The sequence below is a fragment of the Vipera berus genome, assembly GCF_964194415.1.
Source record: "Vipera berus genome assembly, chromosome: 1".
Lineage (NCBI taxonomy): Eukaryota > Metazoa > Chordata > Lepidosauria > Squamata > Viperidae > Vipera > Vipera berus.
This window is the reverse complement of record NC_138202.1, coordinates 310,583,915-310,609,408: the sequence shown is the minus strand read 5'-3', so window position 1 is coordinate 310,609,408 and position 25,494 is coordinate 310,583,915. Positions and strand designations below refer to the sequence as shown.

The 25,494-nt window shown below is 35.7% G+C and overlaps 1 protein-coding gene across 1 annotated transcript in view; it reads right to left on the bottom strand.

Moving 5' to 3' along the window:
- The window catches only part of USH2A (usherin), a gene marked incomplete at both ends in the record, with an annotated part of 493,855 nt that overhangs the window by 346,760 nt on the left and 121,601 nt on the right, over window positions 1-25,494 (bottom strand). Inside the window, one exon of the mRNA XM_081312822.1 lies at window positions 20,213-20,443. Coding sequence (XP_081168948.1) covers window positions 20,213-20,443 — 231 coding nt within the window. The remainder of the gene's footprint in view (window positions 1-20,212; window positions 20,444-25,494) is intronic.

Sequence of the window (25,494 nt, the reverse complement as noted above, 5' to 3'; positions counted from 1 at the left end):
GAGTTTGGGTCTGGTATCATTCTTGGTGGTTGGGACTCGTCTGTCAATCAAGGCGGGTTTCCAAATGGCTGGTAGGCGAGAGGTATCATCTCGTTTGTTCATGCTGTGGGGGCGTTTTTCTATCTCAATGGCTTCTCTGATTATTCTGTTGTTAAAATGTTCAATTTTGGCGATAGTTTTGGTTTTTTTAAAATCAATTTCATGTCCCGTGGCTTCAAGGTGTTGGACCAGGGATGAAGTTTGTTCTCCCTTTCTGAGTGAGTTTTTGTGCTCTTCAATGCGTGCACTTATTCTTCTGTTGGTCTGTCCGATGTATGTGGTGGGGCAGGTGGGCATGGGATTTCGTATACTCCTTGGTTTTTTAACCCAATTATGTCTTTGGGGTTTCTTAGGATGGTGGATATTTTTCTGTCTGTGTAGAATGCTGTTTTGATGTTGTGTTTTTGGAGGATCTTGCTGATTCTGTCTGTGGTCCCTTTTAAGTATGGGAGGAGGGCTTTGCCATTTTCTTGTTCTCTGTCTTGGGTTTTTGTGGGTGTCTCTCTTCGGATTAAGTTGGTAATCGTGTTTCTTTGGAATCCATTGGCTGTTAGTACATTAGTGAGAGTGTGTAGTTCGGTTTTTAGGTGTTTTTCGTCAGCTAGGTGTTTTGTTCTGGAGATGAGTGTCTTGGCTACGGAGTTGATCTGTGCTGGGTGGTGGTGTGAGAGTGCATTCAGATAGCGGTTTGTGTGTGTTTTTTATGGTAGATAGTGTGTCCTAGGGAGCCGTTGGATTTCTTGTAGACTAAGACATCAAGGAAGGGAAGTTGATTGTTAGCTTCTGTTTCCATGGTGAATTGTATTTTGGGGTGTAGGCTATTGAGGTGTGTGAGGAAGTCATCCAGTTTTTCTTTGCCATGTGGCAAACACACCCCCACCCAATCAGAACACCCCCACCATTCAAAACACACTCCCACCCAATCAGAACACACCTAATCCCCCACCCAATCAGAGCACACCTCCACCCACAGAACACACCCCCTCTGGCAGTTTAAAAAAGAGGAACAAACAGTCACTACCACATGCTTCTCCCAGAAGAAGGAAGCTGAAGCCACCAGCCTGAGGATGACGGATGGGATTCCGTTGAAATGTTGCTCCTATACCTTCAATTCTACGCGGGGAAAAACCCAAATGACCAAAGATCCACATACAAACACCCGCGAAAACCTCAGAAAACATATATACATACATACATACATACATACATACATACATATATACATATACATGTACATGTACATATACATATACATATACATATACATATATATATATGTGTGTGTGTGTGTGTGTGTTAAGAATTTGTCAAGGCTTTTTGAATGCACCTTATAGTTTTCCAATGCCCTACAAAAGGCAAATAGGAATGGGACCAATCTAATTTCAGAGGGAATTATATTCCGAAGAATGGGTTATCTTCTAATTCCTTCCAGCTAATGGTACCTGGAGCACGCCTTTCCTTCCAGATCAGATAGGCCAAATGGAAACAACCGGGACAGATGGTCCTAATCAATGAAAGGCTTCAAAGATGACAATCGGCACCTTGAATTGCACCCAGAAGCACTCTGGAACCCCATATGAGCTGCAGCTCAGTAACTGGCACCAGTAACTATCCACACTGCTACATCTGGCATCAGCTGAAGCTTCTTAATTCTGTTCAAGGGCAGCCATATGTAAAGTGCATTACAGCAGTTCAATCTGGAGGTCACAAAGGCATAAGTAATTATGAGCAGAGCCCTTCAGTCAGGAATGAATGCAACTAGGACTATTGGTAATCTGCTTAATGCATCAGCATGACCCATACCCTTCCCTGGTTTATGAACCAGTTTGCACATGTTAATGGAAAACCCAGAAAAGAAACTGACAAATCAGAAGAAACCTGAGGATCAAGACGAACAGACTGAAGGGAAGATAAACATTTCAGGACAACTATGTTGAGATGGAAAAATAGAAAGACTATTTGTTAGTCCTTCCCCAAAAATGGTGACCGGATGGTCTTTTCTACTTCAAACAATATATATAATAATAGGGAGATCTATTTGATGACTTAAAAGCACGAGCTTGGAAGGCGAGTTGGCAAACAAAGAAAGCTAGAATACATTAAGGCTGAATTGGGGTTTTGACTTATTAGTGAGAATTAAAATAGAACATACTCAAATAGACAAGATGTGTATTTTGAATACTAGATTTTGTTATGAGCGGAGATAAAGAAAACTTTGGTCATTTAAAACTTGGAAGTATAAATATTAAAAGTTAAATTTGAATATTGATTTGCTTATAAAGGTTGAATGTAAAGGTAAGTAAGTTATATATAAGCTAAAAATCTATTGATAAATGTAATAAATATGTTTTTACTTAGCTGCTATAATAAAAATTACTAGCTTAAAAAAAGGAATGAATGCCTTCCTATACAAAGCACATGGTCTTCAAGCAGGAACTGGGGGTTGTGGTTGTGGTTTTCTACCCTATTTCCTGGGGCAGTGAAATCCAAATGGAAGGTCCCTAGAACTAAGAGGTCCAAAACTCTGGAGCCATTCTGTCTTGCTTGGGTTAAGCTGAAGCCTGTGGCATCCTATCCAGGCCCCTTCAGCCTCTGAGTCAGAATCTCCACAGCATCAGTCAGGTAGCCTGGAGTGAAGATATAAAGTTGGATATCATAAGAATATTGATGGTATCTCACCCTAAACTGTTGGTTGACCTAACCCAGTAGGTTATTTTACCCAACAGTTTCATGTTGATGCTAAACTGGAAACTAGAGAGTATTGAGTCCTGTGGAGCTGTTAGCTAGATCTCTTGCAACTTATCAACACTGACTGGAAGAGGAAGAATGAGAACAAGTACTACTCTATGCTGCTCACTGACAACTTCCAAGTCAGTCCAGAAAAATACCCTGCTAAATAGTATTGAAAACCACTGAGAGGTCAAGAAAAGAAAGATGGATACACCACTCCCATCTTGACCCCAATAGAGGTCAACCAATGCCACCTCAGTACTTTACCCAAGCCCGAAACCTAACTGAATGAGGCCCTGATAATTTGCTTCTTGCAAAGTCCTCTGAAATTACAATGCAACTACTTTCTTTACAACCTTTCCTCGATCCCCATAAACACTAACAAGCATAGTGAATAACCATACTAGCCAACATACTGTTGTGGGATCATGTGAGTTGCAGTACAATGCATCTAGGGGGCATCAGACTGGGAAAAGCACAGATAATATCATGAAAAAATTGTTCTGAACATTCATCCTTTCAGACATTGGCAAATATTTTGCAATGAAATGGAAACATGGCCTACCAGGCGACTATGTCAGCCCATAGAACAAAAACAACCTCAATCTATTAGTTCTCTTCAAAAAAATGTTTTCATATCAGGCACCTAAGTTTTAATCATAGTGTCAGATGAAGGCTAAGGAAAAGCTTATCTTGTAATAACTACAGCATAGACACCCAAGATTTTTTTTTTACATGGAATAGATGTAAAAGTGTTGAAGTTTCAAGGAAACTCAGTTGTCTGGCATTTGGATGTGAAATCAGTCCTGCCTGTCTCTCCTCAAAGCTTCTCAAATATTGAAGGAGGATATTGGGTGATAGAACATTCTTTTAATTTGCCAAGCATATCCACAACAACTTTTCTACAGAAAATTAATATGTAAAACACACCCACACATTGCATCTTTCTGTGTATATATGACTGAGAGGAAGACAAACAAAAGTGACAAGCATAGCGACTTTGTAAAATACTGTTTTTTAACGAAAGTCAGGAAAGCCAAATTGGTGTAGCAGTTAAGGCATCAGACTAGAAAACAGGAGACTGTGAGTTTTAATCTTGTCTTTAGGCACAAAGCAAACATGGGGGACTTCAGTTCTAGGAAGCAGATAACAGGAAACTACTGTTGAAATCTTGGTAAGAAGACGCAAGTCACTGACACTGACTTAAAGATGTGCATGCATGCGCATGCGCACACAAACACACACAGAGTCAGTGTGATGTAGTAGTAAAAGTATTAGATATGGTCCACTGGGATCCAAGTTCAAATCTGTCCTCATCAATGAAATTCATAAGATGGCCATTTGGTGAGGAAATAGATTCTGTTCTGTATAACATGCTGACTTCTTGAATGAAATGAGGCTTAAGTAAAATAAAATAACTGCACTTTTAAGTATAGCCGAAGATTCCAAACTATAAGCATTAAATAACAGAGTATCACTACGTTTATATATATAGTTAATTCCAGTCTACCAGATTCAGCAACTGTTATTTCCAATCTTTCAGCCAATTTTCAACTATTATTTTGTTTGGAGGGAATCTTCCATGTTTCTGGTTTTATCAGAAATAAATATGAAAACATACCGCAAAGCAAAAATGATAACAGTGGCAGGTAAGGGTAACTTCATTACAAAGCAAAAAAAATACCACAATATTTATTGGCATAAAACTAATTTAAACTTTTTCATACATTCCAATTAAAGTTTTTTTTTTTCTTGTTACTATTTTCCTACAATCTTTAGTGAAAAAGCCAAATCAGGACATGTTTAAATTTAGAGTGTAACATTTCTATTTGTATTCAATACAATGCCAGGCTCAAAAATGTTCTTTTCAATATGGCAAGATCTGAAACATTTATGACCTAAATCACTGCAAATGTAACAAAGTATACCTGAAACAGGTAAGCCAGCCTAAACAGTTGCAGGATACATGATGTTTTCTGTATCAAAACACCTGACATTATGGAAATGATAATGTTTTGGATATAATCTGCTAGGTTAAAATTACTAATTTGATACCTATTTGTATTTTTATTTTTTGTCACCCTATTATACCCACTACTGGTAAAACAAACAGGACATTTTAGCTTTAATCTTCTTACTACATAACCCAAATAACTTCAGTCATGTTTGCATTAATGTTGCATTAATCATGTTGTTGTGTATTAATGAGTTTTCAGGCTATGCTAATTACTGTCATAGATTCTGCAGCAGCCCATTAAATATACAAATTACAGAATTAAAGAGCCAGAGCTCTTCATGATTAATCTTTAAATGGAGAAAAACTAATGATGTCTGTACAAAGTTTCTCTCTACTTTGGACTGAGTGAGCTCAGTGAGCAATCAATTAGACGATTTGAAGAATAAGAAGCCCGTAAGGCAGCATCTGTTTTTTCTGAAACAGTTACTTGAAATAGATATTGGGCATAAAGCTTTTTCAGATTTTTCTATTTTACAAGTATTTACAACATTGTCCAGTCTTAACACTTTTCCTTAAGAGTCTAGCGACTTAAATTCATTATTATGTCCCCATTGGAAGCACCTGCCTCTTCGTGAATATAGTAAATCAATCTTCTCTTTTTAGCAAGGACACGAGTCCTGTTGCTCTCTAGTTAGGAAGATTTACAGCAAACCTTGGTGAAAACAAAGGCAAGATAAGTTTAGAGTCATTTGATAAGATTTGATGTATTAGAAGCACTTTCCCCTCCTAGCTTCTGAATGATGTTTTGTTTAATAAGAGAACAATGGCTAGTGGTTAGGGATTATAAATTAAGAGAGATGGATTCTTAACCAAATTCTGCCACAGATGCAGCACACAACATTAGTCAAATTGTTTAACTTCTCCAGGCCTAATTTCATGGATTATTGGTAAAAACTGACTTTAATATAGAAATAGTATGGAAAATATAAACAATTTATATTATTTTACAAATAGTTTTATGCTAATGTGCAGGCAGCCACAGTGCACAGAACCAATACATTTTATTTACAGGTGAGAAAAAATAAGGGATATCTGTAGCCATGGCCAACAGAACCACAGATGTAATATTCCATGGACATATTTTAATTAATAAATAATGACATCGTTATATGGCTATGACAACCTAGAAGAGTAGCATTGGATATGGCAGAAGTACATGGCTTTGAGGCCTAAGTTCCATATGGCATCCAAAAGTTCATAGATGTGAGCTTCAAAGGTTGTTACCAATCTGTAAATATTAATGTGACAAGCAGGCAGCTATAATAGTGTTGTTGTTGTTGTTGTTGTTGTTAGCTGCGAAGTCGAGTCCGACTCATCGCAACCCTATGGACAACGTTCCTCCAGGCCTTCCTGTGCTCTACCATCTTCTGGAGTCCATTTAAGCTCATGCCTACTGCTTCAGTGACTCCATCCAGCCACCTCATTCTCTGTCGTCCCATTCTTCTATTGCCCTCAATCTTTCCCAGCATTAGGCTCTTCTTCAGTGAGTCCTTCCTTCTCATTAGGTGGCCAAAGTATTTGAGTTTTAGCTTCAGGATCTGGCCTTCTAAAGAGCAGTCAGGGTTGATCTCCTCTAGGACTGACGGTTTGATCGCCTTGGTGTCCAAGGGACTCGCAGGAGTCTTCTCCGGCACCATAGTTCAAAGGCCTCAATTCTTTAGCGCTCAGCCTTTTTTATGGTCCAGCTTTCACTGCCATACATTGCAACTGGGAAGACCATAGCTTTGACTATATGCACTTGTGTTGACAGGGTGATGTCTCTGCTTTTTAGTGTGCTGTCTAGATTTGCCATTGCTTTCCTCCCCAGGAATTTCTTGGCTACAGTCTCCATCTGCAGTGATCTTGGAGCCCAGGAAAATAAAATCTGTCACTACCTCCATTTCTTCCCCATCTATTTGCCAGGAATTGAGAGGGCTGGATGCCGTGATCTTGTTTTTCTTAATGTTAAGTTTCAACCCAGGTTTTGCACTCTCCTTCTTCACATGCAACAAGAGGCTCTTTAGTTCTTCTTCACTTTCTGCCATTAGAGTGGTATCATCTGCATATCTTAGGTTGTTGATATTTCTTCCAGCAATCTTAATTCCAACTTTTGATTCCTCTAACCCTGCCTTTCTCATGATGTGCTCTTCATATAAGTTAAATAGGCAAGGCGACAGTATACAGCCTTGCCGGACTCCTTTCCCAATTTTGAACCAATCAGTGGTTCCGTGTCCCATTCTCAATGTTGCTTCTTGGCCCACATATAGGTTTCTCAAGAGACAAATAAGATGGTCTGGTATGCCCATCTCTTTAAGAACTTGCCACAGTTTGTTATGATCCACACAATCAAAGGCTTTAGCATAGTCAATGAAGCAGAAGTAGATGTTTTTCTGGAACTCCCTAGCTTTCTTCATGATCCAACGTATGTTGGCAATTTGATCTCTAGTTCCTCTGCCTCTTCGAAATCCTGCCTCTACTTCTGGTAGTTCTCAGTCTACATACTGCTGGAGTCTAGCTTGTAGGATTTTAAGCATAACTTTACTAGCATGAGAAATGAGTGCAATGGTGCTGTAGTTTAAACATTCTTTGGCACTGCCTTTCTTTGGAATTGGAATGTAAACTGATCTTTTCCAATCCTGTGGCCACTCTTGAGTTTTCCAAATTTTCTGGCAAATTGAGTGTAGCACTTTTACTGCATCGTCTTTTAAGATTTTGAATAGCTCAGCTGAAATACTGTCACCTCCACTAGCTTTGTTGTTGCTCAGCTTTTCTAAGGCCCACTTCACTTCACATTCTAGGATGTCTGGCTCGAGGTCAGTGACCACCTCATTGTGATTATCAGGGACATTAAGCTCATTCTTGTATAGTTCTTCTTTGTAATTTTGCCACCTCTTCTTAATCTCTTCTGCCTCTGTTAGGTCCCTGCCATTTTGGTCCTTTATCATGCCCATTTTTGCATTAAACGTTCCCTTCATCTCTCCAATTTTCTTGAAAAGATCTCTGGTCCTCCCTATTCTATTGTTTTCTTCTATTTCTTTGCACTGTTCATTTAAGAAGTCATTCTTATCTCTTCTAGCTATTCTCTGGAATTCTGCATTCAATTGGGCATATCTTTCTTTTTCTCCCTTGCCTTTCGCTTCCCTTCTTTCTTCAGCTATTTGCAAAGTTTCCTCAGACAACCATTTTGCTTTCTTGCATTTCTTTTTCTTTGGGATGGTTTTGGTTGCTACCTGTTGTACAATGTTGTGAACCTCTGTCCATAGTTCTTCAGGCACTCTGTCTATCAGATCTAATTCCTTAAATCTATTTGTCTCCTCTACTCTATATTCAACAGGGATATGATTTAGTTCATACCTGAGTGGCCTAGTGCTTTTCCCTACTGTCTTCAGTTTAAGCCTAAACTTTGCAATGAGAAGCTCATGGTCTGAGCTACAGTCAGCTCCTGGTCTTGTTTTTACTGACTGTATATTGCTCCTCCATCTTTGGCTGCAGAGCATATAGTCAATCTGATTTCTGTGTTGACCGTCTGGTGATGTCCATGTGAATGGTTTGCCTTGGATTCGAACTGAGATCATTCTGTCATTTTGAGGATTGTATCCCAGTATTGCTTTTCCTAGTCTTTTATTGACTATGAAGGCTACTCCATTTCTTCTGAGGGATTCTTGCCCGCAGTAGTATACCTGATGGTCCTCTGAATTAAATTCACCCATTCCTGTCCATTTTAGTTCGCTGATACCTAAGATGTCGATGTTCAGTCTTGTCATCTCTTGTTTGACCACGTCCAGCTTTCCTTGATTCATGGATGTTACATTCCAGATTCCTATGGAGAAAAAATCTTTACAGCATCGGACTTTCCTTTCACCACCAGACACATCCACAGCTGAGCATCCTTTCGGCTTTGGCCCAGTCGCTTCATTCTTTCTGGCGCTACTAGTACTAGCCCTCTGCTCTTCCCCAGTAGCATATTGGATGCCTTCCGACCTGAGGGGCTCATCTTCCAGCGTCATATCATTTTGCCTTTTGGTACTGTCCATAGGGTTTTCATGGCAAAGATACTGGAGTGGGTTGCCATTTCCTTCTCCAGTGGATCACGTTTTGTCAGAACTCTATGCTATGACCTTTCCATCTTGGGTGGCCCTGCACAGCATAGCTCATAGCTTCATTGAATTATGCAAGCCCCCCGACAAGGCAGTAATCCATGAAGGGGATAATAGTATTATCATATTTTAATTATATTCAAATCTATGTGAAATACATCTATATAAAATCAAGAATTTCAGCTCTAAGTATTTTTTGGAGTGTGACCTCTTCTTCAAGACTAGTTGTGATCTTAACTTGGAAGATGCTTCATGTAGCTTGGAATAGTGATTAAGGCCAGTGAAAATGGCAGATGATGCACAATGCCATAACCAGAGATTTTATTAGCATGGCTCACTCCACTTCACTCCACTTCATTCATCTTAAACAAATTCAATTGACTTTCTATAAATTTATATTCAAAATTCTAAAAGCCCTAAAACATTTTGGAACATTTTGGAACAAGCTTCTGGGAAAAATATTTTTCCAATATCAGCATCCCAATGCCTCATGCTGAGAATTAGATTTGCAATTAAAAATATATGCTTGGTGTGGTACATTGTCAAGCTTTTCCTGTAAGATTTTGCACCAGTTCTGTTTCCTTTAGATGCTAGGTGAATTTTTCTTAAATACTTCAAATCTATTTTTTTAGTTTTTTTAAATGAGGGTTTTTTTTAAAAAAAAAATCTGGTTATTTTAATATTCACTTGTTTACACTCCAAACCAGCATAAAATGCTTTAGATAATTACTGTATTGTGAGACGGTGACTCAGCACAAATTAATGGCTATGAAAGCTGGGCTACACTGAAATTTATTTATAATATCATAAACTACCTTGCCACAGTCTACCATGGTTCGGTGTTAATGCATTTGCATCTATTGCTGTCATTCTTAGAAAAAGGACATGCACATTATAAGATAATCTACATAAACAGAATATTTCACTTTTGCTGCTCTGATTCACAGAAAATATTAAACAGTAATTTGACAATTGTAGTGCTCTTTGAAGTGTACATTTAGGGTAAATTGACAACTGCCAATGTTGAATGCAAAGGTAAACAGGAAGAGTTATTTGGACAGGCTACAGCGTAGGTGTCAAACTCGCCACGTCACATGACGTGTCATGATGTATTGCAATGTTTTTTTCATTGCTGGAGCTAGGGTGCTCGCAGTCTCCATATGATGCAACCGGCCTACGAGCTGGCAGTTTGACACCCCTGGGCTATACTGAGGCAAAACAAACGTTCAATGGAAACTCAAGTGAAAATTCATTAGAAACTGCAACTTCTAGAAGTGTATATAGATTAGACCTTCTCCAGGCTAACTTAGGTTTTCAAAGCAGAATGGCTTACTCAGCAACAAGAGACAGGAACTGCAAGAAATACACAATATTTCATTTAGTGATGCCTGAAATGCCATTTCCCCTAGTTATTCCTGATATGGTGACTTTCTTCAGTGTGGAGAGAGAGAAAAATCCTGTTTTTTCTCATTTAAAACAAATAGACATAAAAGAAAGCTGTTGGTATGGGATCTGTGAAAATCTTGCACAATTCCCTTCCCCAAACACAAATAATAAACACAGCACAGCAAACCTTTTACAGGGTTGATACTTGTCCAGTTCCATCTTGATGCAAATAGATGTGTGGATCTCAACATGCATTTCTTCTTACCATAACTTACTATATAGCCTTTTCTGTTAAAGAAGGCATGTTTAAAAAGAAAGTATTGTATTAAAAATAAAGGACTATTAAAAAATCTAAAAATATGTGTATGAATAAAGATTGCAAGTGGATTATTTTACCCAGCTGGATCTATTTTATTCAAGATGTGTCTATCTGGAATTATATGGGTTTCTATTTGACCTGAACTGTGTAATTAACTATCAATAATATGCAATTTAGATTTAGATTTATAATCCTTGAATTAAGCAATTAGCTTGTTCAAGTTTCAGTGTACTTCCATCCTGTCATGGCTTTTTATTCCATAACTATGAATCATTTTAGAGAATGTATGCTGATAATACTTTTATTTGAGCAAAACAATGTAATGTTGATGAAGGAATTAAAAAAGAAGTTGGAGGAGAAGTAAGCAACTATTTTTGTATTATAAATTGTTATTTCTTTTTAATACATCACTACTAGATAAGGTCTGGTAATAGGCAAGCAGACAGACCGTGAAGCATAGCTAATTTTTTTTTTACTAAAATTTATTTATTTGGTAGCCTTCTTGTACTCAAGGCTGCATAAAGTGACAAAGGGGGAAAAAGACAGATGGAGAGAGCCAAGGTACAAAAAGAGAAAAATAATATAAATAAGAACAAAATTAGCTACAGTACTTCAGCCAATGCTAAATGCCTTTCAAACGATTACCTGAAGTTTAATAAAGATAGAAAAATGAAGTTTGTAGGAGTATATTAGTAACACAATAGTGTTATCTCTAGCAACAATCCACAGCCAAAGGTTAAGGATACCAAGGAATATATTTCAGCTGTATCTGTGGTGCCAGAGGTTAACTCACCTTTAATAAAAAGGCCCTGCTCCTTTCCCCATTAGCTTAAAAGTTTTCAACTTGGAACAGAGCCTTAAATGGCAGCAGTGCTGCACATCATGAAGGACTTTATGAGTAAAAGGCAGCAATCTGGACTACAGTAGAATTACCTGGCAGCCAGTAAAGATGAAAGGAGACCAGCTAATATAATTACCATATTCAGTCTATCAGTGGATACTATATACACAATCTGAGTATTAGTTGAATCTTCAGAACCAATTCTGAAGATAGCTTCATGTAGAGCACATTATGGTATAAGGCGAAGTTCATTCTTCATACCCTTTAATATTACATACACCATTATTTACAAAAAGTGTATATTAATGTCAATGTTATTAGTAAAAGGTTAAGAAAAAAATGAAAATCTAAACAAAATGTTATTCAGAAAAATATCTTACAGAGAAAATAAAACTACTCAAATGAAAACAAATAGCATATCCTTTTGCAGAGAGTATACCATATTTAAATTTAAGAAGAGAAAAACCTAGTTTCTAATACCATTTTGAAGGAAAGTAGAGGATTTACACTACATAATGAATTAAGAGCAAGTGTGAAATAAAATTATTATTATCTATACACTACTATTCTGTGTCGGTTTGTCACCTTCATTTGGGTGAAATGATGCATCTTGGGGCAATAGTTTAGGAATCAAGGAACTTCAAGTGGGCTAACTTGTATGTATTCAAAATCTTGGACTCATTGCTCCTATGAGATGGAAATTTGGAAAAGCTGTGGCCACTTCAACACTACTGTGATGCCACACTGCCAAGGTATGCTGCAGTAATGTGATTGTCAAGTAAAGTCAATGAGAAAGGTAGCAGGAAATTGGTAATCCCAGGCCAGCAGGCAGGTAAGTGGCTGCTGGATGGGAGAGGGAGTGGGATTGGGTGAAGGTAGAGACCTCATGCAGTTTGGCAAGGGTGCACAAGAGGCACTCTGAATTCCTTTCAAGGAAATATGGTATTCCTAACAGGTTGGTCAAAAACACATTTCTGTAGCTTATCATAGAGGCTGTCATCATGAAAGTGTGGAAGAACTGCTTGAATCTGATTGATGTGATAAGTAAATCAGTTAGATGATCCAAGAAATTTCTAGGAATTTGTCAAGAAAAATCATGCAAAATGTAATAAGTTGCATGAAGGCTGATGGGTTGCTACTCAATTCAATTATATCATTTTATATTCAAACAAAACCAATAGCAATAAAATATTCATGGCCCTTCTTTCTGGGAATCAGACTGCAAACCCTACTGAAGTCTAATTTGATGAAAATGCAGTTTTAAATAATAAATAAATAAATAAATAAATAAATAAATAAATAAATAAATAAACCTTTATTGTCAAAGTACAAAATACCATACGAGAGGATGCTGTCTACAGTAGACCAGTAAAAGAGGGTCATAAGCCATTGTTTTACCCTGTTCTTCCACAAGACCCTGAGAAAGTGAAGTCTCTGTTGGGCCTTTCTGGCCACCTGGGTTGTATTAGCTTTCCAGGTCAGATCTTCGCAGAGGTAGACTCCCAGAAATTTAAAGGAGGAAACTCTCTACACAGTCCTCCCCGATGTAAAGTGGGGCAGGTTCCTCCTTTTTTCTCTGGAAGTCTAACACTATCTCTTTTGTCTTGCCAATGTTTAGGTGCAAGTTGTTGTTACTACACCATATGGATAGTTTTTGTACCTCCGCCCTATATGCTGTTTCACCCCCACCTGTAATAAGACCCACCACAGTTGTATCATCTGCGAACTTGATTATCGCAGTGGATGGGTCAGATGATACACAATCATAAGTGTATAAAGTTCTTAGCAACTGTTCTAAGAACTTCCATTCCAGCTGTTACTGAGTTCAGAAACCGTAATACTGAACAGCCCCTAGAGGTCCAATGTGCTGGAATGGCAGTGGTGTGGGAAAGGGAACATAACAACTATGCTGTCAGGTGGAGGAGCAAATAAATCCTTTGCATAAATTTTCATTGATCTATTCTTTCAGGAAGGCTAACTATATTTCACTTTGGATGAAGGTGTTCTTCTGTAGCCTGGACTTCAAAATTAGTTGTACAATCACAGAATATATGGGTTTGTGGGGAGTGTGGGGATGACAGGATCATCCTTGGTCACTATCTAGCCTTGATGTAATAGTTCTCTGAGGATTCGTTCCTTCTTTGCCACTTTCATTCCACACACTATGCCCTGTTGTCCTTGACTTACAGAAGTTTGTTTAGTGACCATTTGAAATTATAATGGGTTATGTGACTTATGACCAATGCAGCAGTGATTCACTTGCAGTGATTCACTTAACAACTGTGGCAAGAAAGGTCATAAAAGGGAGCAAAATTCACTTAACCGTCTTGCATAATAATGGAAATTTTGGGGTCAACTGTGGCCATTAAGTTGAGGACTACCTTTATTAGGGAACTTGCACTGAAATTGACAGACTGCATTCCCAAAGCTTTGACTTCTATAATATCGCATTCCAATATAATTGTTTTTTTTAAGAATGATCACAAGACAATTCTCAAGCAATAAACTTTCAATCATTTTAATTGTATTTATCCTTACTATATATAGGACTTGGATGGACTAAAAAATAAACCTCATAATTAATTGAAAATATATAACATATGTGATACTCATGCAATTAATTTTATGATGCACTTTATGCTACAATCTGGTGACATATGTTCACATTCATTTCATCAACTTTTAAAATTCAATTGCATGGTTTGGTCATACACTTGTAGATTTTGCCTACTTTTTTTAAGGTAACTGAAATAGTCCAAGTTAAACCTGAATAGTTGTGATAGTTGATGATTGTTAGATCAGAGACTATAGTTAGAGCAATATAAATGGTTTTCAACTTCAATTACTAGCCAGTAGTATAACTATCTCTACTTTGCAAAATGAAGAGGCTGAAATATAGTTTTTCTTTAGTCTTAAATGAAAAGCATATATCTTTTAGTCCAGTAATGACCACTTTTTAAACCAAAATGGTAGTAATTAATCAGCATTTTAAAAAAGATGAATGTCACCAAAGAAACTTGGATTATTTTTCCATAACCCTCATTTTAAACTTCTCTCTTGTAAATTAAATATAAACATTTTTTCTCTCCACTTCAAATGCATCAAAGACACCAATTATAATATACGTGTGTGTATATTCAGATTGCTATAATTAAAGTATTGTCTATTAATTTAACAAATTATATTCCTGCTGTTTGAATTATATTGCCTATAAGTTTTCTTATATTTCTTTCTATTTTTTATGCTAATAGTAGCTTTTCTGAATATAGTTATGCTAATAGTTATATTTTTAATAATTTATTTTGCATTTAAGTGTAAGGTGGCAATTCATTTGTTATTATTAAGGATATTATATTAGAAAAATGTAATCATGCCCTTTCAGCTTCCCCTTTTTAGGGGGCTACATATAATCAGCTGCTTTAACCTGTTCTTCCTCCTCCTGTCATTTCCACTGCCATTTTCTAATTCCATTCTAGTCTGTCTATCCACTTCTCAAACAAGATCCAGATTATAATAAGCACAATAAAATAAATTTATCTCTGAACTATGGCTCTAAGTAGCTGCATCACTTAGTCTGAATATTTTCAGCTAAGTTGAGTAGGTCAAACTCAGCATACTTTTATAGATATCTACATACGCCTGCTATCTCAATAATGCCATTTCTTATGGGGAATCTTGAAATAGAATACAGCATTTAGAGTATTAGATAGACACCATAATTGGTGTGATTCATTTTAAATGACAGTATGCATTTCTAGGTAAATAAAATTAAATATCAGAAAAATATTAATACAATGTAGAATCCAGTTTTGATGGGACCTACATTTTATTAATATTTTTCTTACTTGTCATATCAAAGAGTGAAAGATTGTAAGTGAATGTATATTTGAGAGATAGATAGGAGTAGATTAAATACTTACACACAAAGAGTATGCAACACACTAGTGCTAGATTTTATAAACTTCTATAATATTATTATTTTTCAGCAGATAAAGCTATATATTATAAATCCTGATTGTTTTGGCAGAAATAACATTACTCAGTTTACGATCTGATTGATTTGGGGCCATAAGTACTTAAATCTAATAGGGACAACACATTTTAATCCTCTTCTCCCTCCTTCTTTTTAAATGTTGGCAATCACTCAATTGATAAGGCTCATCATCGTTAGACAAGATATTAATTTGAACTTTCTAAAAGATCAATTGTGGGATGAAACATTCCCTGATAATATTCATAGAAATGCTTCCTCATGATATGCATGACAGACAATTAGAATCAATGAATGTCTTTCATACTTGTTTGTTCAATAAACTACTTGTTAGTACCATCACGCTGTCTTAAAAAGCCACAAGGCAAGAATAAAAAGTCAATAAAAATAATAAAAAATATCTTGTAATCAGTTTTAAAAATGGGCACTATATTTGAAACATTTCCTAATGAAATTCTATTCAATTCTATTCAATCTGTTTATAGGGAAGTGTAGATTCTGCCTTACACAAGATAAAAAAAATATGCCCTCTTTTCTAAGTGAGCTGAGAGTTTAACTACACAGTATATAAAATATTTACCATCCTACTTCAGTTATAATTTTTTCCCTTTACTAATGTTTTCTTAACTATGGTTGTCCAAGTCAACCTGGCATCACCCTTTTTAAATTTCCATAAAGGAAAGATGGGGAAATAATGAGTTTTTCTTTCTAAAAAAATAAAACAAAAACAGATCATGTGACATTGTCCCTAACAACTGGAACAGGAACTGTTGTAATTGCCGTTGTAAGTCAATGTGGTCACATGAGGTCAGTTTATTACCGCATTGGTTAGTGATGGAACTCCCAGTTCCAATTAACATAGTCATCAAGGACTACCTATATTAAATTATATGATACTGAAATCTTTTTAAAATGTATAGTTAATAGAATAGAATAACAGAGTTGGAAGGGACCTTGGAGGTCTTCTAATCCAACCCCCTGCTCAGGCAGGAAACCCTATACCATTTCATACAAATGATTGTCCAATCTCTTCCTAAAAACTTCCAGTGTTGGAGCATTCACCACTTCTGGAGGCAGGTTGTTCCACTGGTTAATTGTTCTAACTGTCAGGAAGTTTCTCCTTAGTTCTAGGTTGCTTCTCTCTTTGGTTAGCTTCCATCCATTGCTTCTTGTCCTGCCTTCAGGTGCTTTGGAGAATAGCTTGACTCCCTCTTCTTTGTGGGAGCCCCTAAGATATTGGAACACTGCTATCATGTCACCCCTCACTCTTCTCTTCATTAAACTAGACATACCCAATTCTAGCAACTGTTTTTTTAATATATATTTTGGCTTCCAGTCCACTAATCATCTTTGTTGCTCTTCTCTGCACTCTTTCTAGAGTATTAAGGTATTAAAGAGTATTAAAGATATGTAGAACAGAACAGAATGTGAGAGTTGAAGGGGACCTTGGAGGTCTTCTAGTCCAATCCCCAGCTCAGGCAGGAGACCCTATACCATTCCAGACAAGTTGGACAAGATAATAGTAGTACCCAAAGATACATTTGAAAAATGCAAGTCATTCATACAGACTTAAGGATTTTACTCAAAGACCTAAATAAATCTGTATTTTGCATGAAAAGGAAAGGGAATTAAAAGCCAAAGTTTGATGCAGATTAAAACTGTGTATATCTTACAAAAACTATTACACTAACACTGCCTGTCAGGGTGAGTGCAGTGCATTGGTAGCATAAATCCCTGTTGGTGCACATTAGAAAATGTTTTAAGATGTTTTGTTCACAAAGCAGCCGAAATCACTTTGTTGTGCTGGATCACTTTTTTTTTAAAGTGTTTCACCCTTTCTTTAGGCTTCTTGGGATTAGGAAGAAGGAAGAAAGAAAATGTCTTGTTCAAGAAGGAGAACTGTGAAATCATTTAAGTGCAAGACCACAATGCTAGCGAAAGAAGTTCTAAGAGAAAAAAAATGAAAGGATAGCTAAATTCTTCCTTTACTGAGGCCAGTTAATAGTTCATAGTGAGACATATCACTGTCAACAGGAATAAATGAAAGGAAAACCAAGCATGGCTCAGAATACTCTGTAACAATGGGAGCTTGGTCTGCAGTGACCATACCACAACCCACATACCCGCCTACTAAAGGGGACAATATATTAAGCAAACTTCAGCTGAACTGGAAATAACTCTAAGCAGTTACTTATTTATTTTATGAGCTCTTAATCACTACAAGGCCCTTCACAGGCCAAATCCAGCATTTCCTTCATAAAAAAAAAATCATTTGTATTCTTATTATTTTTTATAAATGTATTCCTAAGGTCTGCTATGTATTATTTATTCCCTTATCCCTATGATATGTGCATTTTGTTGGATACATTTGTCCAGGATTTTGTCCAGGGTTCAAAGACAGTTCTTATAAATAAAAAGACAACATTCTTTAATTGAAATTGCTGGAAATGAGATATAGAATGTTTTGCACTCAAGGTGTGTGTGTGGGGGGGACTGTTATAGAGTTCTCCAATTATAGGAGCATTTGAGTAATTATCTCATCCTATAATAAGAAAGTAAAAAAATGGAGGACCCTAAGGATGACAGAAATTTTACTCAAAATATTAATGAATTGTACTGTAGTTCTTAGGCCTTTCACAAGGCCTAGAGAATATAGGTGACTAAATTCATAATAATGGCAACTGAAAGAGTGTGATGTTCTTATAAATAAGTAGAAAAGCTATGACTCAAAGAAGCAATTTTGAACTCCTTGTAAAAAAACAGTGTAGACCTAAATAACTCTGAAATTTCACCTTACCAGGTTTATTAACAGAAGGGCATAAGTTGGTTTGGGAGGCATGGCTGAGATGAGGACATAGTTTCTAGTTAGCAAATGTGATGTACAGAGAATAATGAAATAGACTTTTGCTTTTAGAAAGATGACTTTTGATTAAAAGGAAAGACTTTCCAGAAATGAATTCTTCAAACATTTCCATGTTGATTTACATTCTGTTCTGTGGGACTTAGTGCCAGGTAAGAGAGGATAGGATGGCTACTTAAAGGTGTTTCCATACTTAGCCCAGTTGAGACATACCTTTTCTGACAATAAAATGGAAAAAGAGTTAAACAAAAACTTTATGTAATATTTCATATACTCTAATAGTGAACTCCCAAATGACCAGCGTCTGCATTTCCTGCATTTCCTGCATCCTTCTGTTCTGGCCACTTTTTACAGAGGTATGATTGAGAGCATTTTTACAAACTGCATCACTGTCTGGTTTGGTGGCAGCAGTGCCTCAGATAGAAAGTCCATACAGAGGTTAGTAAGGACAGCTGAAAAGATCATAGGAAGCTTGCTCCCTGGTATTCAGATGCTGCTTATAAGCGCTATCTGCTTAGAACTCAAAGGATTGTTAGAGACCCCACACACCCACTGTAGGGTCTGTTCCTGTTACTCCCCTCTGGGAGGAGGTTTTGAAGTATTTCTAGCAGGACTACTTGATTCTGTAATAGCTTTGTTCCCTATGCCATCCGTCTGGTAAACTCACAAGGTTCGTTTTTCTTGCCATGCACATGCATACATAATTCAAACTAGACTGTGTTGTTTCTGTGTCATACAATATATATGTATATATGCATAATTCTGTATTTATTTATTTTTGTCATATTTATGTAGTGTATATTGGTGGTGACCCTTTGAGAGCTGTATGCAATGAAATTTCATTTTAATGTATGCCGATTAGTGTACATTCAAAGTGACAATAAAGTTATTATTGTTTTCTATTCTGTTATTCTATTCTAATGATACTGAAACATCAGTCTGTGGTACGACCCCTTAAGTATGCAAAGTTTACATTTCAAAGCTGTCAAAATCAGCATGCAACCCTCCTCTAATCCAATTAAAAGATGGGCATTGTATAATTCCTGTGATCCATGGAATACTATTAACATATAGGACATAAAAGAGAAATTTGTGCCTGGCTAAGTAGACTTCCAGTATCCTAGCAAAAGGATGAAATATTGACTCGAGATTTGGACAGAGGTAGAAACAAGTGTCCCTTGGGCAAAAATTTCCCAAATCCCTTACCAACTGAGCTGTAGTGTGAACTTACAAAAATATCATGTGCAATTAAATGTCACTGATGAAGAGTACTTGCTTTTCTTTGGTGAACAAATAATGCCGTACTTTCTCACTCCAGAAATTAAGATACATAAAAAGAATTCTGAAGAGTGGCATTCTAAAAACAATGTTGATTTATGTGGGAAAACAGTAAAAAAGTAAAATATGGAGGAGGAAATCCATCCAAAGAAAATGTCCATCAGAATGTACCCCAAAGGGTTTTGAAATAAACATATTATAGACTATGGCTTGAGGGCAGGGTGCCTGAGGGATCACCTTTTTCCAAGAGTCTCTACCTGTCCAAACAGATGTTGTAGAATGGACATACTGCAGAACCCTTAAGCCAAAGCATATCAGCTGGCAGGGTCTAGAAAATGGGCTTTTCCCACAGTGGCACAGAACTGTAGAACATCCTCTTTGGAAAGTAGAATCATCCCAATCTTGTTAACCTATTGTAAGGCCAACTATGTTCCCAAGATTGGAGAGCTGAATGTGTCAATGGCACTGTTTCTTGGCTGTATTGATAACTGGCCAAGTATCTTGGCTGCTATATATATTTATTTTGGATGTTCCTATAGTTTTGTCATTTTAAAATGTTTTTAGTGGTTTGATTATAATATAGTTTTGAATTGTAAACTGCCCAGGATTATTGACTGAGATGGGTGGATATAGAAATTGAATGAATGAATGAATGAATGAATGAAATTTCCTTACCTGTAAAGTAGGTGTTTGTAGGCAACATAGAATTTGGAAACTTGTAATACCCATTTCCTGGGAAACGGATTCCTTTCTTTACATTTACATCCGATGTTGCTAAAGATATATCTATTCTTTCCAGTTGATAAACTGGAGGAGGTCCATTAAGTTCTTCAGGCTCGTACCAAGTTATCTTTATTACAGTGTTGTTAATTCCTTCAGTGTTAGGTGCTATTAGCTGAACTGGAGCTATTTGGAAAGAAAAAGAAAGAAAGAAAGAAAGAAAGAAAGAAAGAAAGAAAGAAAGAAAGAAAGAAAGAAAGAAAGAAAGAAAAGAAAAAAGAAAGAAAGAAATAAAGAAAGAAAGATTAATACTTTGTACTAAAAAGTATTACCAAAGGAACTATTCACAATATAGTTTCAAACTCCCTTAGAATTTTATGTAGTCATACCACTGTACATAATAATATTTAAACTGTTAAAAATGGAAAACTACAATCTGCCAATTGCTTGTTTAACTGAACAGCACTCCTAGCTTTTTCTTTTACTGTTCACAAATTATTTTCACATTAATATAATAAAAACAAGGCAAACATTATGGCATAAATTCAAGTAATTCCTTTGAACAAGAAGATACAATGATATCTGCAGAAAAGACTCACAAATATAACATGATTATTGACTTGACATTGGTGTAGTTTATTCCTTTGTTAGAACACAATAGTGCTATCTTAAACTGAATAATAGTCATAAAAACCAAACTGAGCTAGTGTATACATGAATTCTAAAGATAGAAACTTTACCATAAGAAGCCTTTATAGATGCAAAAGTCTACATGCTTGGATTTACTATGAATACATAGCATTTACCTGTGTTTTAAATATGCATGCACATATAACTTGGCTAAAATGAAAAAAATCTATAAGTTTTTTTGCACAGACTTTCGTCTCCTTAAATCGCAGATTATCTGCAGTCATGAAAGTGAATAAACACTAATGTGGGAAATTGAAAATCTAAGCTCAGATCCGATGGATAATTTCTCACTTGAAAGTACTGCAACTGGACTGGGAATGATCATAGCTGCGTACCACATAATACTTTTGCATGTATATGCATATATGAATGTTATTAAGAAAAATTGTGCCCTGTCTAGAAATCATTTATTAATGTGCTTTGTCTGGACAGCATATGCAGTATGAGCTTGGTAAAAGAGCAAAATAAGTATTTTCCTATTTTGGTGAACATATTTTTTACAGGTTATATAAACATAATGTTGTTAATCACATTCTCTATCTATGCAATCACCTTTCAAGGCTTACACCCCAACTGAAGCTTTCTACATCTGGGTGTAGCAGATTATGCTGACAATTATATGGTTAATTGCAACATACAATAGCCCTTTTTCTATTGAATGCATTATAATCCCTGCAGATATAAAGATCCCTGCAGATATAAAGTTCCGTTGTGAATTCTAAGCAAGTCTTACTTTGTAAATTTACTCTGCAATGGTGCTTTCTGCATGAGGAATCTTAAACTATGCCACATATATCAAAGTCAGGTGCTTCCGTCATCATACAGAACATAATTCATTTAGAGAATGTGAAGTAAAATATGCATCCTGTAAATTCATTCAGGGCATTATGTTAAGAGTTAACAGCAAGATCTTCATTCATAATAAATTAATAATATACCTTTAAAGTGTTTGATATATAAAACGATAAACATTTTTTTGCATTTTTATATGAACATCTAATGTACTGCTATTATTTTTGTATAGTGTGAAGAAAGATTACTTTAAGATAAAGGAAAAGATGGGAGTCAAAAAAACTATGCATTATAAATTCTTGTTCAGATATCATTTATGACTTCATAATCTAATTAGTATCATACTGCTTTGGTCAAAATTTACTTTGTTGAAATTGAAGTTCTGACATGTGAGGTTACAAGCCTTCCCACATACGTAGCACTGAGCACTAATGAAATGCAGCATTAATGCACAGGTTTCACAAAGAAACACGGACTTTACAATTGGAATTTCACCTTTGGAGTTATTCAGCTATGTCAGCATTTTGAATACAACTGCCAGGATTTAATATTCCAATTCAGCTTCTAACTATTAAAACAGAACAGTAAAATTAATTATTGCCTAAAATGAATACACATAGCCATCTTTAGAACAAATGGCAAACCTTCCTTAAATATATTCTCATAATAAATTGGAGAGGCTTATACTGTAATTATAGCATCTTCCCTATCCAAATTTGAAGCTTTTATGGCACTTGCACACTTAATTATTTAGATGCATTGTAACATTTACTTCCTTGATGGGAAAATATTGATTTTTTAATCATTTTCAAGTCTACTCCAGCACAAATAAATGTAGTAGTTACAGTTAATGCACTGTGGTACATATATTAAATAGTATCATTGCTATATTAAATAGTAATATTATTTCATAATATATGAAATAGAAAACAACACCTTTGGTTGAAGATTAGAATTGTAAATAACATGGTTTTTTATTATTCACAATGTATGTGCCCTAACATAAAGAATTCTTCTGAAATTTAAACATCAACAAATCACATGTGTGTGTAGAGGGGGGAAATCTTTAGATCAGGCATGTCAAACTCACGACGTCATGTGACATTGCGCAATGTATCACAACTTTTTCCCCATTGCCGGCAACAGGGTGGGCGTAGTTTTGGATGACGCATCCGGCCCACAGGCTGGCAGTTTGACATGCTTGCTTTAGATAACAAATAAATAAATAAATAAATAAATAAATAAATAAATAAATAAATAAATAAATAAATAATAATAATAAAGAGCATGTATCTCTATATTGTTAAGCATATTTGATTTGTGCTTAGATTGTAAGCCGCCCTGAGTCTTCGGAGAAGGGCGAGATATAAATGAGATTAAAATAAATAAAAAATAAAAAATATCACTGTTTATGCAATATACAATAGAAGCTAACAGCCACAATATATATTTCCTAAAGCTATGACTGATACCTGTTGCAATTATCATTTTATTCATGTACTGTAAATTTATTCTGGTCTTTTGTAGATAGTACATCTATAAAAGCATTTTTGTTTTAATAGACTGAATTGTATTTTGCATACTTTAAGTATATCTGGCTTTTAAAATTTCTTCAGTAAAAAAAAATATAATTGACAAACTAAAGCATTCAAACATTAAACATTTATTACACTGTCTGCCATTACAAGAGAATGCCCCCAAAATCAAAACAACAGACAATCCATAGTTTCATATTAAAGATACATCAAGTATAGCTATCATTTTATAGCTTAGTATTTTTTTAAAAATATAAAGCCTTCCACAAATATGTTTGTGTGCAAGCCTCTGCATGGGCACATTATATCTGCATGCATGAAAGAAAAATGTAATTGTTGATAAGTAAAGAGCAGTTAACTTTGTTTTGTTTGAACCAATATCATTTTAGCTTTAGAAACTAAGACAGATGCCAACATTTCACTGTGAACAGATGGTATTTCCATCTAATAGTGCATCACTGTATTAGTAAGGTCTGTTGTGTATACAAACAGTAATAAACACTAGGTGAGGATCAAAATAAATTTTAATTGTTGACATTAAATTCTGGCAACCGTGCTTCTAAAGATAGTGAATTCTTTTTGCAAATCTGTCAGGTTTACTAATGCAGCTGCTAAAGCTTTCCTATAGCATGTCAGGTTTTAAAGCTAATAAAAATGCATCTGTATTAGAGTTACTAAATCTTTACTGGTCTACTTTTCTTTCATGCATTTATACTAAAAGGAACCCCTCAGTGAAATATTATACAGGTAGCACTTAGTGCTCTTGGCTTTACCTCAAAAAATATGCTTCTTAAAGTTTCCTCTTTCATCAAATTTCTAAATAGCTACATTTCTAGTAGAACCTTGAGTAACATGAAGATACAGTCTCATTTATGCTTTGCCAACTGCTCATTATAATTTCAACCTTTTGAATAGTGACATGTAGGGTTATCCATTTTTAAAAAACAGCATTTGTGTCTCATGCACAATTTCACTTTGTAAGCAAATGTGTAATTGGAGGCTTGCCCAGAGAGTGGAAGATCACTCATTCACTCGAGAGATTTGACTATTGTTATATCCCAGGAATATTTTCAGCAATGTAAGGTCTCCATCATCCCAGCTGACTTCACATTAACCTAGAGAGGTTGATCATTAGGCCTGACTGTATAGATTGGGTCTGGCACTTCAGACAAGGAAACGTTAGTCAGCAATAGAGCCGTCTAAGCATTTCCAGGAAAACATTAATTTAAATGTTTCAAGAGATGTCACATTTAAAAGAAACCTCTTCCCTTAATCTGAAACTGTGGTTGTACTGTATTTAAAATACAACATAGTAATAGTATATTGAAATTTTATGGAATAGTTTACAACAATGCAGATTTTTAAAAGTGAAATAAATTGAAAGACCATAATAAAATACTAACATAAATGCTGAAACCCAACAATAAGCAATCATAAAAAATGTCATACAAGTGAAAGGGAGCTTTATATAGTAGAAAATTAAGTCCATTTTTTTGCAGCAGTGCTTAAACTTCAGTCTTTCTCAACCTCAGCAACTTTAAGATGTATGGACTTTAACTCCCAGGGCTTTCCACCTTTCTTAAAGTTGCTGAGGTTGAGAAAGACTGTTCTAGACTGTAAAGTGAGATGGCTGCAATGATAAGTATGTATGTATGTTAGCTCTTCTCCCTGGAACTCCTTCATGATACAAATTCTTCTAGTAGAGAAGACACAGGTGAGTTTAGATAAAGCACTGGCAAGAAACTCAGGTCTAGTAAGGTATATATTCTGTGTAACAATACATAGAATGATTAAAACTACATGTTTCCACTGAAAACTGCAACCTTCCAAGCAGCTCTCTCAGAAAATCTGTTTACAGAATTTGTATGTAATATGTCTTAAACATACATAACAAGTTTTAAGAGTTCACCTTATTATGAGCATATTGAATCATATTTTATTTTTTAAAAAAGTAAATGTGATGGTGTTTTTTTTTTAAAAAAAGTCCTTAAAAATATATTGCTTCCACCATATGGGACAACCAACAACTCACCAACCGATTTAAGATGCAGCATATTGAGCTGACCATATGTTACAGAGCTGTTGAATGGCTGAGTGATTCATGCCCGTCACATTCTAGTATATCAATTAAAGCTCCTTGAAGTCTGCATGATTTGTGTCTCTGTTATTAAACCCTGCTAATTCATCCCACTTACACATCTGTTATAAATCTCTAGGAGT